The sequence below is a fragment of the Ambystoma mexicanum genome, chromosome 1p (genome assembly GCF_040938575.1).
Source record: "Ambystoma mexicanum isolate Mex_15411 chromosome 1p, UKY_AmexF1_1, whole genome shotgun sequence".
In the NCBI taxonomy this organism is placed as follows: Eukaryota; Metazoa; Chordata; class Amphibia; order Caudata; family Ambystomatidae; genus Ambystoma; species Ambystoma mexicanum.
This window is the reverse complement of record NC_090921.1, coordinates 744,999,682-745,016,642: the sequence shown is the minus strand read 5'-3', so window position 1 is coordinate 745,016,642 and position 16,961 is coordinate 744,999,682. Positions and strand designations below refer to the sequence as shown.

General features: G+C 42.8%; 1 protein-coding gene across 1 annotated transcript in view; it reads left to right on the top strand.

Moving 5' to 3' along the window:
- LOC138580083 (methanethiol oxidase-like) overlaps positions 1-16,961 on the top strand; it is a 364,838-nt gene that overhangs the window by 203,029 nt on the left and 144,848 nt on the right. Inside the window, exon 7 of the mRNA XM_069650350.1 lies at positions 7,923-8,104. Coding sequence (XP_069506451.1) covers positions 7,923-8,104 — 182 coding nt within the window. The remainder of the gene's footprint in view (positions 1-7,922; positions 8,105-16,961) is intronic.

Sequence of the window (16,961 nt, the reverse complement as noted above, 5' to 3'; positions counted from 1 at the left end):
TGAGATTTAACCCTGACCTAAAATGAAAGTATCAATGTAATGTCCAAACCTGGAAGTTAACATTTGATTGGGAATGCATGGCTTGGGGGGGGGGGACTCTGTAATGGAGGTGTTATTGTGGATTTTCATGTTTGATGTTCGATGACAAAAAGTGCTAATAAACATGATTTAAAAAAAAAAGAAATGCGTAAACTGGGAAATGGTCCGGAGTTCATAAAGAAATTCGCGGACACTTTCTATCGAACAAAATTTATAAGGATCAGATTGAACTTGTATAAAACTAATTAAGTCCTTATAGCTTGAAAGATGACTCTGTTCTGTAATGCGTTAACAACATTTAGAACAAATTGTTTTAACCATTTTTTGGAAAATGTGAGCACTTTGCCCACAGAAGAATGGTGGACTTATTTACTGAGGGGGTAAAAGACCTCACTAGTCCTAGCAACAGTCAATTTCATAAATAAACTGGTGGGCTAAGACTATTGTACTTGGATTGGCTTCTGCATTGGACGTTCTGTCCATTTTATGTGACGTTGGCGCTGCTTGCAAAGTGCCTACAAAGTGCAAAGTGCCTACAATAGATTTTCTTGTGATAAATTTGCTTAAGGTTTGTAACAAACTATATTTTTCAATAAAAAAGCAATGTTTCTCTCTGAAAAATTAAATATAGTAAATATAACACTGCTGGTTTCAAGCAGGTTTGCTGGGGTGTTTTCCTTTACTGTATAAGGAGTTTGCTAGAACGAGTTGTTTTTACTCTTGGTCTGGGCAGTGGCCATGGACTCCATGTACTAGCCAGTTTGTGAATGAGGCATTGGGTGGTTGTATGCGTTTTTGGACAAGGGGGTTCTTGCCTAGACACTAGGCTCTCCACCTGACACACAGCCCCTTGGTTTTCGACGTCCATCTCCCACCATCCAGGATATTTGTGTGCTGCCTGTTGTTCCCATTTGTGCCTTCCGAAGGAATGAGAATAGCTCCCTGTGGGTTCAAGCAACTAGAATCTTTGCACAATAACTAGCTCCAAGTCAGTGAGAAACAATGACTACAAGTAGCAGTGTTTTGTGTGCCCAAGTCTTGAAAGTAAAGTTGCAAAACATGGTACATGCAGTGTTCCATTCAGGATGGCGAAAAGAAAGCTACAAATCAGTCATTTTGCTTAATTTAAGGTTGTGTATGTTTGTCAGGTTGGTTAATACTGTGAATTGTGTAGTACTAAGCCATTGCTATTAAAACATCGGATCTTTAAATCCATGTATTAAGACCCATGTGTGTCAACTAAACACATAACTACATATCTGCACTTTAGAGATTAGAAGATTGGGATCAAGTCCCATTCAAAGAAAGTATGTGCTACTAGCCAAAATCTTTAATATCACTGTGCTGTAACTACCAAAAGTGGGATGTCCGGCATCTGTTTGCTGTTAGGGGGACAGGATGGCAGGACATCAGGCATGGATTTCTGTTTCTTTTAGGAGAGCATGGCGAGGGATGACATGCATTTAACCATGGGAGGTGAGAAGGCAGGGTGACCGTTTGAGATAACAAGATGTGTTTCACTCCTAGTACCATTCCAGGCCCAGGGATTTTCATCTGGCTCGCCGCTACCAATGTAAATCTTTGGCTCCCCGCCTCTGCTTGCGTCACATATGCAAATTCCCCAACCAGAAGGCCGTCAGTCTATACTGCACTGATGATCCCTAATAAGGGACCTTTGTTTTGTTTTCTGATGCTGTGGTACATTTTATTTTCCTTTAAAAAAATGTGTTTTAGTTAAAGCAATGTGGTGTTTGCATTTTCTATGGTGCACACATTTTATTTTGTTTATGTATACATTGCATTAGGTTATTGTTAGATTATTTCTACTGTTTTTTGTTTTATATATTTTTATACAAATAATATGAATGGGCATTATTGGGTATGGATTTATTTTTTGTTCACACGCCTGTAATTTATTTTGTGTATACATTTCAGTTTTTTATTAATTGTAGGGTTTTAAAATTATGATTGATGTGTGCATGCATATTACATTAATGTGTGTACGTTGTGTGTTTTGCATTGTAATTAAATATGCATGTATGTTGATGATTTTGATTTTGATTGGACCTCATTAATGTTGCCCTTTACACTTTGTGTTTCTTGTAATTTAGTTGATACGCGTGAGTAAAGGTTACCACGATGTCTGTACGTTTAATATACTTTAAATTTTGCACACACAGTAAATTGCATTGCAACCATAACATTTGTAATGTTTCAAATTGAAATGTTGTTGGAACCGCAACAGTTTTTTGCTCGACAGATTTCAATAGTTGATTTTTTTAAAGATTCAAATGTAGAAATGGATTACAATTATGTGTGTGTGTGTGTGTGTGTGTGTGTATATATATATATATCTCCAAAGTTAAACAGCGAGAAAAAAACACTGTTCCAGCGAGCAGCACTCCCGTAGTATAGATGCCTCAATTCAAAACGCCAAGAATACTCCCAAAGTTTGATATAATAACAAACTTTATTTAACAATCTTCATTCGTGATTAAAATTTCCATTTCCAAGAGTAGTTCATGCCAAATATATATATTTGTTTTTTATTGTATTGTGTCATGTGCATGATTGTTTTATTAGATTAAGGTACACATTAGATGAACAGATGCACACAATGAAATATGTAGCAACATTTGTGGGTATGCTATGTTCTTTATTAGGTTTGTATGTAAATGTGTTGTGGCGGATTGGAAGGAGTTGGACACATTAAGGACATGCTACTTCTCTTTAATGAAATTCTATGTGAAAAGTCCTATCTTTCCCTATTACTAAAGGGATCACCCTCCCTATTTAAATCAATTAAGGTGCTCGTCATCAGGAAGTCCAAAAGTAGCTGTCCTCCGTCCCAAAACCTATTTGTACCTGACTATCACTGATGTGAATAGCTCAAAGAAGCCAAAAGAATGTCTCTCTTCTCTTGGTGGTTTTATTTAGTGCTTCCTTCCAGCTGCTTTCTCTTCCAATCAGTAGCTTATAACCTGAGTTTATTGACACTCAAATGTCTGTTTAGAATGCGTGCTTCCTTCAGTTATCTTCCCTAATGATCTCGTGAGACTTCCATCATGAGTTCCTGTAACTCTTCCTGTATACAGGTGGGTGTTTTTAGTGTCTTTAATGCCAGACTTATGACAACTTTCCTTGGAATACTTTCTGCCCTTCCTAGAGTTAATCCTCTTTGGGTTTTGTATGATTTTATGCCAACTATGGTTTCCCCTTTCATGGGTTCTTAGTATTGGATTGTCCCTGTTCTGATTCTATTCACTTGACTCTCTTTTCAAAACACTAGTCCCACTGCTTCGTGATGAGCTCTGTCCCCATGTTAAGGCTCTGTACCCGGGTGCTTTTTCCCTTCCTCCCAGGGTATTTGCTTTCACTCTTTAGAAGTTTCCAATACAGCGTTATTCCTCACACATTGCATTGACTTCATATAACTCCAATTCTGCTTATTTAATGTTTGTCTAATCACGCATATGCAAGTCAAAGTTTCTCCCTCTCATATGTTGCCCTGGTGGCCTCCCGCCTTTTCCATTCTCCCTCTTCTGATGTAGGGGAACATTGCGGGGCTTGGCGCACAGTCGGACCTTCTCCCGATTTCTCTTCTCTGTATCTGGTCTTGTTGGCATCTCATTCTTAGCTCTGTGGCAGCAGGATATCCTCTATGGGCGTGAGTAGCAGGGAGCTTGCAGCACTCCTTCTTTGGGTGGTCTCTGCGTCATAAGCTGGACCCTTTGTTCACCATGATGTAGCTGTGGTCAAGCCCAGTGCTTTAAGTGGGGTAAGAAATTGAGGGGGGGCCCTCGTTTGGGGCGTGATATCCGCTGTGGGCGTGGCCTAAAAGTGCACAAATCATAGTAGGATGCGCAAACAAATATATAAATGTAGTAGAGCATTTATGTATTTGTATGCGTACTAGTATGGTTTGTGTATTTTTCAAGCTTTCTTTTATAAACATAGCAATGTTACATATTTCTATGTTTATAAAAGGTGGCTTGAAAGTGTACAAACCATAGTAAGTTACGCACACTTGTGTGCTTACCTTACCATGGTTTGTGTACTTTTCAAGCCACCTTTTATAAACATAGACATTTGTAACATATTTCTATGTTCATAAAAGATGGCTTGAAACGTACAAGCCATCTTTTATAAAGCGTTGAGGACGGACAAAACCCAAGGTGGTTTTGTCCGTCGACAAAGCTTTATAAAAGATGCCTTGAATTGTGTACGTTTCAAGCCGTCTGTTATAAACGTAGAAATATTTCTACGTTTATAAAAGATGGCTTGAAATGTACACATTTCAAGGCATCTTTTATAAAGATTTGCCAAAGGAGAAAGGCGCCTCGGGCTCAGTGATCGCTGCTCTGAGCAGAGATCACAGAGCCCAAGGCGTCTTTCACCCTCTGGGAACCCGCGGGCTCCGTGATGTAATCTATATATTAGATCATGGAGCCTGCAGGTTCACAGAGGGTCAGTGACCTGGCGAGGGCAAACAAAGGAACTGTTACTTCCCTGATGACCCCTCAGATGGGGGGTCATCAGGGAAGTTACAGTGACTGACAGAAGTGCCAGCCAGCCTCAGCGACGCTGTGGCTGGCTGGCACTTCTGTCCACTTGCCTAACGTTACACTGGCGGGCGCATCTCCCGTCGCGGCTGCGGCCGTGGCGGGATAATGCGTCCTGCCATGGCGTGGTGGGACTGGGGGGCCCCGGCAGGGCCCCGGCTCAGCCCCACTTTTTGGAGACTGGCGGGGCCCGGCCCCGGCAGGCCCCGGGCCACTTAAAGCACTGGTCAAGCCACCACCTGGTGCAGGGCTTAGTTTCCCGTTCCGGCAACGGTACTTCCGTTGATGGATTTTTTTGCTTCTCCAGAGTTTCAATCTTGTGTTCCTTGCCTGTCTGAAAGTCGTGGGCTCTGGCTTTGCTCTGCCTCTCCAAGGTGTAATGATGTCACTCAAAAGAGCTAATGTACCCGTATCTTTTTAGAGCGATTTCCTTTTTCTTTGTATGGCTGGTTTGTTCTGGGAGCCAAATATAAGAATGACAAATCAGTCTTCATAGCTGCCAGTCCCATATAGGCAGATATGGTATTGGACCTGTGGGTTTCCTCATCGGAACGGAAGTACATGTCTCCTAAGAGGGAATCACTCCCTTTGAGTTCCCACTTGCCCATACCCCTAGGGAGGGAATTGCAGAGCAGGCTCACCTCCCTAGCCTCAAACGGGGTGGTTTCCCCTTAGCGAGAAGGGAAAAATACCCACGATTTGTCACATACTTTTCCCCTTATATTGGTGGCTTCCCCATCTGTATTGAGTGGCAATCTGCTGAGAAAATCCATGTTCTTTTCCTTTTCGATGTTCAACAGTAAAACAAAAAGGTTGGAGGTCCAGAAACCACCTCATTACTCTCAGCAGGCTAGTATCTTTCCTCAGTCTCATGCAGGTTAATGGTGATTGGTCGGTAACGAACCTGAACTTACTCCCTGTTAGAAAAAAAATGTCATTTAAAAAAATGTAGTCATTTAATACAAGCAATGGAAAGTGGCAACATTTTTCCAGTAATAAGGTTGCCAAAAAAGCCATTTTTAAATATGCAAATAATCCCAATGCTTATTACACTAACCACTAGGTTTATTCTAACCCTTATCCTACTCCATCACCAGCCTTCTCTAACCTCCCTTACACTTACCCAAAACCATTACTTTATTAGCCCTAGCCTCAACATAACTATAACCATAACCCTACACTTCTCTTACACTTACCCAAAACCATTACTTTATTAGCCCTAGCCTCAACATAACTATAACCATAACCCTAACACATATTAGGAAACATGACTTGGAACAGTATTCCTAGAGAGATTAGAACTCTTGAGTCTCTCTATCAGTTTCGTAAGGCCTTAAAAATGTCCCCGTTTAGATCAATTGTTTATTAATAGGTTTATGTCATGAATCCTGTCTATACCTGAGGATGGCTGTAAATCTATTTTCCCAACCGTTTCTTTTTGATGCCAGCTGTGCCACTATACGGTTTGGTCCATCATGAGCGTGATATAAATTCTCAAAATCAATCAAATCTTAACCACTAACCAATCCCCAACATCACAAGCCCTCCCTCAACTCCCTTAGCCAGGGGTGGACTGGGAACCAAGAGGGGCCATGTAAATAATTTTCAAAGTGGCCCCATATTACACCTTTTGAGCATGCCCAACCGTTTTCCTGTGAGAAAATTTGGAAATAAAATAAGTTACCACACAAAAGAGGCCCAAGGTGCAGAGGCCTACCGGGAAATCTCCAGAGTTCCCTATAGGCCAGTCCACCCCTGCCCTTATCCTAATTCTAACCAAAATCCTTACCCTAAGCCTAACTTTTAACCCTAAACCATGCAATCATATGCCCAATAAACCCTAGCAGCACTGTATATTTGGAGTCATTTTTGATTGGCGACATTTTCACTGCAGAGGCATTTTCAACACGATTTTTTTACTGACTACATTTTTGCAGGTACATTTTCACTGGATAACCTTTAGGTGTACAATTGCCTGATTTATTGCTAAGTTCTAACATGGCATATGACTGCTCTCTGGGAAAGAGCGTCCTGCTGGTGTAAAGGACATGATGGTCTATGCCCTCATACTCTTGGGAGAGGACTGCACCCAGCTCCATGTAAACCAAAGGGAAGGACTTTAAAGTGAATTAGGCCTAGGGGTGTGAAAAAGGCTGTTGTTTCCTTGTCTGCTGGGTTTAATGGAACTTGCCAATACGCTTTTGTCAAGTTGAGTGTCGATATGTATTTGTCTGAACCCAACTTTTTGGTTAGGGCATAAATCTGCGGCATAGGATAATTGTTGAAGATAAATTCAATTTCTTAAATCTATACAAAAACACAGGATTGGTCAGGTTTTGCAAAATGGACAATGGGGAAGGACCAGTGACTCTGAGGGTTCTGATATCCACCTTAAGCTTCTCCTCTACCTCCTTCCCAATGATTTTTTCCAGGCGTCAGGGATTCTATAGGTTATTAGGATGTCAGTCTTCCCTGCCGGTGTTCGAATGTAACGGTAGACATTTTGACTCTACTGGGTTGCTCCGAAAATACTTTGGGGAATTGGAGTAGCAGTTAATTAAGATCTTCCTGTTGGAAGCAAGGTAAGGACTGGGAAATCAAGGTGTTATCCATTTCTGAGTCCATAAGAAGGGCTGCCATAGTGTTTGTGGAGGTCTTGCTAGGGTCCACCGTCTTCATTTTGAGTAGATTCACATGGGAGATTTGATTTCTGCCGTCGATGTAGTTGAGATATTGGGTAACTCGAGGGACCTTTTTCTTTCTAGTATTTCATAGGGTCCATACCATTTTGAGAACATTTTATTTTTCCCACATGACCCACAGAAAAAGATATGGCCACTGCCTTTTTATCACACTGCCTTCTGATGTTCTCAGGCTTGTCCTAGGTGTTTCACAATTTTCTCTTACAGTTGCCATATGGGTTTTAAATGTTTGGGCAGTTTGGGAAATTGGTAAAATGACCTCCACTCTCTCCTCCCAGGTATTTGATCTATTTTAGGACGACCTGTTAAATACCTGGCCTCAAAGTCCATTGACGGTAACATCAGGTTGATGTAGACCGTGCTGATCTTTTTCTTGTTTCATTCATTACTGTGGTTTAATGATGATGTATTTTTTTTCTTTTCTGGTTTCTTTGCTTGCAGATGTTTGTGAACTGCATCATTATAGACACTGTTTGCCAATCACATAGGGCCAGCACTTGGTGTCACATTGCCTTTTTTAGGCATAGGTACCATCTAAACTGGCTGCTCAGAGGTGACATGACTAAAAATGTTAATGGCTAGCAGATATTTTGCATCTAATCTGATGTTTTAATTACAGGTCATTATGGTCACAGCCTTAATGTTTGGGACTGGACAGAACATACCCTGATCCAGACAATTGACCTGGGAGAAGATGGAGCCATCCCTCTCGAAGTCAGATTCCTTCATAACCCAGATGCTGCCGAGGGGTTTGTTGGGTGTGCACTTCGTAGCACAGTGTTTCGCTTCTACAAGACACAGGTGAGCATGCTTTCCTAATGCAATGTCTGATATGTGGGACTTTAAAGTTTAGAGGCCCAGAAGGACGATATTTGCATCTCTGGGGCTAACACGCAAACTTAAAAGGCCAGATTTTATATATCAGCTCATTGATTTTTGGTTTTCTTGTTTTTTCTTTTTCTTTTATTTTTTTCTCGAAGAATTAGTTTGTTTGATCCCATGTTGAAGCCTGGATTAGAACTTTGGTTTCTTGGTTTCATGACCAAATGCTGCTTTAACTGCAGCCGATCTGAAGCTAATGATAGACTACATCGTAAATTTGGGACTAGACTACATCTCAGTTTACCAACTAAGCTACAGGTTCTCCTCATATATAGATAGTCAGGAGATAAGGAGCTGACTGCAGAGCAACTCACTCATTGTCACATAAGATCTCTTTACTTCTTCACATGATCTTACAAATTGAGTTTTCCATGTCTATTGAAATACATCTGGCCGGTTATGGTTCATTGGTTGGTTCATAGGTTAATTCACTGATAGCTTTTCTTAAAGGATTTGATACCCCAATGAATTTCTCCACTACTGGATTTGATGTGTCTTGATTGAGACCAATTATTTCACCTCTGGGCTGAGAACTAAAATGAGAGATGGCCAACATTCTATAATTAGTAATAGTTGGTTGATGGGTTGCAAAGCTGGGTGGGTCATGGGATGATCGCTCAGGGCCCAAGAGAAGAAATACTGGTTGTCTCATATGGGGCTCAATGAGGTGGTAGATGGTTGAAGGGATACAGTGCTTGTTATCTTTGACTAATTGACTTTCTGGATTGGCAGATGGCTACAGAGCAATCTATATTTTAGGAATCTAGAGCAACAAAAAGCATTTATTGTAAAGCTGGAAAGTGTAAAACTGGAACTTAAGGAGTTAGGTACTGAATGAGCTAAAGGAACTTGGCCATGTGATGCAGGGGGTCTACGGTATCTGACCAACAGCTGTATGCTTCCAGGTATGATATTCAGTATGTAATTGCATAGACGAAACCTTCTCAGGCCAGACCCGGGTGGTATGCACATTAGCAAGCCATATGGGAGAGTAAGGCACATTTTCCTTGGTCCAGTGTTGAGGGGGAGACAAAGACCTACCCACAGTTAGGCAGCATGATGTCCCTCAAGACCACTGTGGCTGAGCAGTAAAGACTAGACTCTAAGAAGAGGAGCTTGGTGGTTGTAGGCACACTGTATCACATATAGACTTCAATAAGGAATGCCCACAAAATATATTGGTGAGCATATTTATCTGTTGTACAGTTAAGCGAAATGGCAATGCAGTTTACTAGTGAGTGTGTTTCTGAAATAGGAGCTCTTGCAGTGTATTTCAGAATGTGACCCTACCAATTGGGGTCACTGGGTAGACCAATGTGAACTGGGTACCAGGGTTGGTTAGTTAGGGCCTGGGGGCACCCCAGGTCCAGTATTCAGCTACCGAGAATAAAATGTCTCCTACGACCCAATGTTACAGTGTAAAGACAATACTGTGCCTTCATGGATATAGAAATCCTCTTTGAGCTGTCAAAACTTTAGCTTGTAAAGTAACATTTCACCAGTGGCAATCTTCAGTTTGGGGGTGACCATTCAGAGTGGGGAAATACTTCCATACTTTTAGGTTGACGTTGGACCCACTGCAGATGATGCTGGACTGGAGTCAAGGTGATTTGATGGTGGGGTAAGATGCAGCTTACCCTGCAAGTCTAGATACTGGGAAATGCAGGTGGTGGTTCATTGGCTCAGGTTTGGTAAGGTTGTGGTTACTTTGAGTCCCAAAGGTAATTGTTTAATGATCTTGAAGTCTCTTGCTGTGCAGCATCCTTTGGAAGACTATAGCAACCTTGACTTCTTGGCTATAGGAACCCAACCTTTGGTATAGGTCTGTACTACACAGGTTGGTAGTGTGGCTGAACAGCCAGGCTTATCTCAAGAGGGGCCAATGTGAGCAGTAGGTTTGTAACAGAGGTTCACAGTGACAGTTATTCAAATAAACACTTCTACTTAAGGTTTCTTGATTAAACAATTATTCATTTATTTAACAGTCATTTATATAAGCCTTCTTCAGAAGGGAGCAAAAACATGTAACAATTATAATACACTTCAAAACACACTTTGTTTCTCTAAATCAGATGATACCCATTGGTGATGGCACACAGACACTTCCTACACCCTCAGGTGGCTTAAATAACTAGGACACCGTGGACATTGATTTATCACTGGTACACTTAGAGTAATACTGAGTTCAGTGTAAAGGTTTAGAGAGGGGAATAAAACAAAGTTTAACAAATCATTCATAAACTGGTAAGTACTTTTAAAACCCTCCAATGCAAAGTAAATTAACCCTTTCATGGGGGAAAGGCAAAAGCACGAAGTAGGAGGTAGAACAGTCTCTGAGGGGGCCAGGACTGTCAATGTTAGTTGAACAAAGTCTAGGACAGCTGAAGATCTTCTTTGCAGGTGAGTAAAAGTCTTGCACAATTCTTTTAGAAAGGTTTGTAGAAATAAGATTCACTTGAAGGGTCACAAGCTGGGAGGCTTGTGCAGAGCAAAGCTGCAAGCAGCTCTGCAATGGCAACCAAGACAAGTCTCAACTGAGAACGAGTAAGGCTACACAAAAAGACGCAAGTCCTCTTAGGCTTACAGTACCTTCGGTTAGAAGAAATGGTTCCAGCTGGCTTCTGTTCTTGGGTGGCTCTGCAGATCCTGTTGTTCCTGGTCCTCAGTCGTGGGGACAAGAGGGAGGACGTCTGGGGACTCCTGCAAAACAATGGGAATGTCGGCAGCAGCAAAGGTCAAATTAAGATTCAGCGGCACTTCGTGGTTTCAGCTCTTCATGTCTATAGCAAATAGCAAAACTACGGTTCTCGGATACCACTTCAGACTTACCTTGCATCTGGGGTCCAGCACCCTGTTGAGGTGGCTCAGGCTTAGTCAGTCCTGCTTCAGGGAAGTTCGGAGCATCTTCCTGGCGCTCGGGTCTGACTTAAGTGATGCACTCGATCTTGTGTTCCTCTGCCTGGCACTTCGGTTCCAGCAGCAGGAGCAGTGGAAGTACAGCCAGCTTCGAGAGGATTTCCCAACAAGTTCACTTTGGGGTTGATTGGTCTCACCAACCCAAGGGGAGAAGTCGTCCTTGCAGAGCTTCTCTAGTCGCAACAAATTTGGAGCTTCAGCACAGCAGCAGGGCTTCACCGGGCAAACCAAGCTAAAACTTGTTTTATTCGTGTAAACAAAGTAATTGTCTTATTTTGTGTGGACACCGAAAAACTTTCAGTTATTCACAAATGTTGTACAAAAAATCTTCATTATCTTTTCACTTATGATTATCTTCTTGTAGGATTATTACCTCTGTATGAATTATTTGTAACAGTAAACTGTGATACCTTTTTAACCAAACGGTGCTACTCATTTTGAATTAGTTTGTAATTAATTTTCCCCATTGTGCCCTGGTTTTGTCTTCCGATGTTCTCAGGGGACCTTCCCTGTAATGTTTTATTTCTTACCAGCTCATCCGGTGCACCTGCATGTGTGCCAGGCTGAGCAGGCCAAGAAGCAATACACCTTCAGGAAGCAGATGCTTGTCAATTAGTATTTCCTACTCTGATCAGAGGAGGGAGCACCAACGTCATGGTTTCCCGAAGTCCGAACTCCACAGATCACAGTAGAAAAATCAGATATTGGATGGGAGCCACAGTGTCTTTGTGATCCTATTTGTTTTTTTGTGCTATGGGACTTGTCCCAGTGATTCACAAAGGTAAGGTTGAGATACCCCTACCATATGGAAATATTGGCAACTGAATGCTAACTCTGCTTTCAATCACAAACCTGCATAGTTGAACATTTCTGGTGGCTCTTTAATCATTTGGGGGCTGCCACATTCAGACTGGCCGGCCTTCTTGATGGGCATGCATACAGAATGTGGCTTCAACATGGATTCCCAGATATCCTGTTCAGTAACTGACCAAATTTGGTTCATCCCGCCCTACCTCAGGTATTATGAGCAAACAGTCGCCTTGATTACACATGGCCCCACCTCCTGATCCTTTCACACAAAGGAAAACAAAGTTTAGCTCTGCAACTCCTGTGGGATTTCCAATGGGAGGGCCTTCTCTGTCTCTTTCCGGAGCAGAGCTCTGTTCACAAACTGTCAGTTACAAAATTATTGTTTCAAAGGAACACTGCCACCAACCATGCCCATTAACCACAGTTAACTGAGCAAGGTTACTTGCCCAGGGAAACGCGATTTGACGTTGTGGGTGACCTTCCCAGAGAGGTCAAAAGTCTCCATGGCCATATAAAACAGTTGCTCCCCTAGCAAGGCCTTTTTTTTGTTTTTGTTTAGTGCTCTACTGAGAGCACCTTACATGGTTCAAATATTGAAAAGGTGTGAGTTGAAGAAAGTTTCTAAATGTTTTCAGGAAAGTATAGGAGGATTAGTATATACAAGTGATATCAGTGGAGGGTGGCAGGGTCATGTGTGGAGAAACAGGTATGTTTTGAGGCTCTTTCTGAAAGTGGTAAATGAGGGTGTAATGTGTATGTGAAGCGGTAGGGTGTTCCATGCTCTGGGTGCCCAGTGGGCAAATGCTTGTTTTTGAGTGCATGTGAGTTTGCAGAGGCGAATGTGTAGAAGGTGTTGGTGGCTTGTCTGGTGTTTCGCTGATGGTTTTGAGTTTGTCATGAAGGTAAGATGGAGTTTTGAGGTTGATGGCTTTGAATACCATGCAGGGTCATTTGAAGGGCATTCCCTCGGGTATATAGAGCAAGTGGAGCTGGGAAAGAGCAGGGGTGTTATGTGAATGTTTGGGTAGGTGGAGGACGAGTCTGGCTGTTGAGTTTTGTATGGCTTGCAGGGGGGCAAGGGTGTTGGGAGTCCAGTGAGGAGAGCATTTCCATAGTTCAGCTTAGAGAGAACCAGTGCTTGGGCAGCAGTGCCGAAGTTGTCTGGAGGAAGGATATATCTGATTTGCGTAAGAGTTATAGTTGTAGATTGCATGTTCTGGTGACAGTGGCTATGTGGTGTGCGAAGGAAAAGTGAGGATTAATGGTGAAGCGACAGGATTTAATGGGTGTCAAGAGGGATGTGTGGGTTGTCAGTGGTGAGTTCTTGGAAGTTGTGAGGACAGGTGGGTGGTGGAAGCAGATGATGAATTCTGTTTTGTACGGGTTGATTTGAGGAAGTGGGTGGCCATCCAGATTGGGTGATGGTGGTGAGACAGGTTTTGATGGTGGCTGTAAGGGGAGTTTTCCTAAAGTCCTATTTGGTAAGCTATCCCAGTGGTTTGTAGATCCCCAACTCTTAGTATCAGTCTGTACTAACTCAGGACCTCGGTAGAGTGGCGGAGCAGTCGGGCTTATCTTAAGAGGAAGATGTGAGTTGAAGGTGAGTACATTGAACCCAGTAAGTAAAGAAAATCAAATAAACACTTACACATAACTGTATATTAAAATATATATTCATTATATTTACACAAGAGTCCCTGTTAAATACTTAGCACAATAAACCATCACACATAGATATACTTTTCAATACTTTCAAATGGTCACTTCTTAGTTGGTAGTTGCTGAACACATGTTATTGTTACAGGAGTTTGACAGTTCTATCGGTAATACAGCACACCCACAAAATAATACAGTAATTGTTTTTAGTCTGCATACACATACAAGTTAGTGATTTTTGGGAAGGAAGCAGTTGGTTAGTGTTCCACTAGTAGAACATCAGGTTCTAGAGGCAGTTTCGCTGTACAGGTTTCCTTTCAAAGTCAAAAACGCAACCCTAGCTAAAAGGCAGTTTGTAGCGGCTTAAAGTCTTGTGAAGCAGAAGAAATCAAAAGGTTCCTGTGGATACTTTCTAGTCTCTAGAAAGGAAGATACAAGAAGGTATAACCAATATTGGAGACCTTATTAAAGGACTGGCCAAAGGGAAACAAGCAGCGGCTTGAGTCGGACATAAGAGGGGGTTGCCCTGGACACCTCTACGTGCACTCCAACGCTCTGGGGTGACGTTAAGGAAACAGGTAAGCAGTAACTTTTTACCCACAATATCTTTGGTTTGAAGAAAGTTTTCGTGCTGGATGGTCCGCAATGTTGCAGCTCTGGACCCAACCTCTGAAATCCTTGGTCTGATGACCGAAGGCAGTACAATGGATGGAATATTGCAGCAGCAGTCTCGAGAGAGGACATGGGGCACGACTTTCAACAACTTCTTGGTTCACTCTGCAGTTTTGGTGCCTTTTCTGCAGCACGAACAAAGGACACGAATTACCCGGTCAATCTTCTTTGCTTCCTGCAGTCCTGCACTCTGATGTGGTCTGGGTGAGTTGGATCGGATCTCTGGAGTGTCCTGGAGGGTCTCAGCAAAGATTTGGACAGATTTGGCCTTTCCACAACGATGCACTCAAAATAGGTAGCAGGTCACCTGGTATTACGGTTCTGCAGCTCCGGACTCTCACAGGACCTCAGGAGATGGCTTAATTCAAAGTTTGTCTTGGGACTGGTTGTTCCCACCAGCCAAAGGGAAGGAGTCGTCCTCTTCGGAGCTGCTCTTCTGCACAGGAAACAGTCAGGACAACTGCGGTTGCTTCACATTGTTGCAAAGGGTTTGCAGACGTCTCTGGTTGTCTTCTTATTGGATTACTTGCTTCCAGTGGTCGACATGCTTTTTTCACTCCCGGAGCCTCACCTTTTATACAGTTAAGCACCCACTGCTCTGAAATCTCGCTCAGCATTTTACAGAAAGCAGAGTTTAAGAACTGTAGTTACTTGGGGGATATGAAAAAGATTCTCAAAGGAGGACCCCGAGGGTCCCCAGCAACACTGCCCATAAGAATCTGTGTGCTGCAATAGTAAAATACAGATGCCTTTAAGAGCTATGCTATTGAGCAGACTAGACTCCATAGTACAGGGAAGATACAAAGAATAGAGTTCCAAAAGACAGAGCGCACACGACTGAATGAGTGGAAAAAGGCTCCACTCATTCAGGATTAAAGAAAAAGGTCCAGAGGACCATCAAAAAGTGACGAGGGTCTCACTAGGAGAGGGGATGCAGATTAAAAACGATATAACTCTCCCTAACAGTGGGGAGTTGTGAAGGGGATGAACTTTAGGAGTATATTTGTGCCCTCTCCGTATTGGTGTAAATGTATCTTGTGTTTGCTAAGGGTCTGTCCAAGGGATTCACCATATAGGTTGAAGGGGAGTGGAGATGGGGAGGAGCCTTAAGGGACCCCATACTTGACAGGGGGCATGTAGAAAGTGTGTAATGTCAGTGAGAAAGGAGGTGAACCAGTAGAGTACAGTGCCAGAGAGATTCATCCTGTGGGCTAGGATGTCTACTAGAATGGTGGGGTCGAAGGGTGCAGAGAGGTAGAGGAGTACAAGTAGTGCTGTGTGTCCTTTGTCTGTGATGCTGTGGAGGTCGAGGATGTGAAGAGCAGCAGTCTCAGTGCTGTGTCCAGACTGAACGCCCGAGTGGATACAGTTGAGTTTGTTGGTTGTGGTGATGTGGTGTTTCAACTACAAAGCGTTCCATGGTTCTGGTGAGGTATGGTAGGATAGTAATTGGGCAGTAGCTTTCAGGGAGCGTGGGGTCGAGATGGTTTTTTGAGGAGGGGTGAGATTTGGCCCGTTTTGAGTGCAGTGGAGATGGTACCATGTGAGAAAGTGGATTATGTCGAGCCAGTGGGGAGCTAGGCCTTAAATTATGACTCATTATGGAGAAAGGGTTGGGAAACAGTGTTGGTGAACCAATTAGAAAAGAAACTCATGTAGGGTGCTCATGTGAGAGCTGCCGCTCTGCTCCTTCTTCCCAACAGTGAGCAGAGTTTGGTGTTGATCCTTAACCTTTTTATGGCATATGTAGAGACATTTTTTGGATCTTTCCACATGCACTCTTTACCATTGTTTCAGCTGGAAAGGTGTTTCTAGCCGGCAGAACTTCCCACCCTGCTCTGGTGGGCACCTGCCCACTTACCTCTAGAGCTTCAGTACTGCTCTGTAATTTGGGTTGTCCCTTTCGATCTTTAGAGTGAAATTCCTCTATTTTCTTAGTTATTTGAGGTAACCAGAGGGTGTCTTGACGTGTTTCACAAAAATAATATGCTTAATCTGTAAATATTGAGTGCAGGCGTTATGTCCTTTTATCTCATTTTCTAATATATCATGGATTAGAGATTAAAGCCCACTAAAGTTGTCCCAAAGCAGGCACAATTAGCTCACTGGGTCCTGCATTATACTTGCATTCTGGGACTTGTAGGTTTGATGGTTGCCAGCGTAAATTACTAAAATGGCGTATGAGTTTACACAGAGCCCGGGCATGGACTAACTGGAACACTGCTCTAATGACCGGACGTGACATTGTGGAAGCTCTATGGCGCCTTTCTTTCTCCCTAGCTTCATAGATTGCAGCACGCCTCCTTCCTTATTTTGGTTTGGTTTGTACTCTAGCGCTCCCTGGTGGAAGGTAGGCTGGGCGAGGAGAAGCGAGGATTGATATAAAAAACAATTGCATGCACTAACCTTTTATTGGCTTTCTGTGCATGTTACTTCTCGTCGAAAAAGCACAATAGCAGTAGTGCTACGTGCCCCTAGAAAGGTTACCGCCAAGCACTTGTTTAAAACCAGCATTGGCAAAGTCAACAGTTTTGGCTTGTGTATATGTATTTTGCATTTGCCAAGCACTGCTATTGGATGCATAGATACTCGCACCGTTTTGCAGCTGCTACAATCAATGGCCAGTCAATACCACTACGGCAGTGCCTGACAAGTGCCTTTCCCATGTCTACACAAAAGCCCAAACACTTGGCATTGCCAATGCTTGTTGTTATCTGTATCG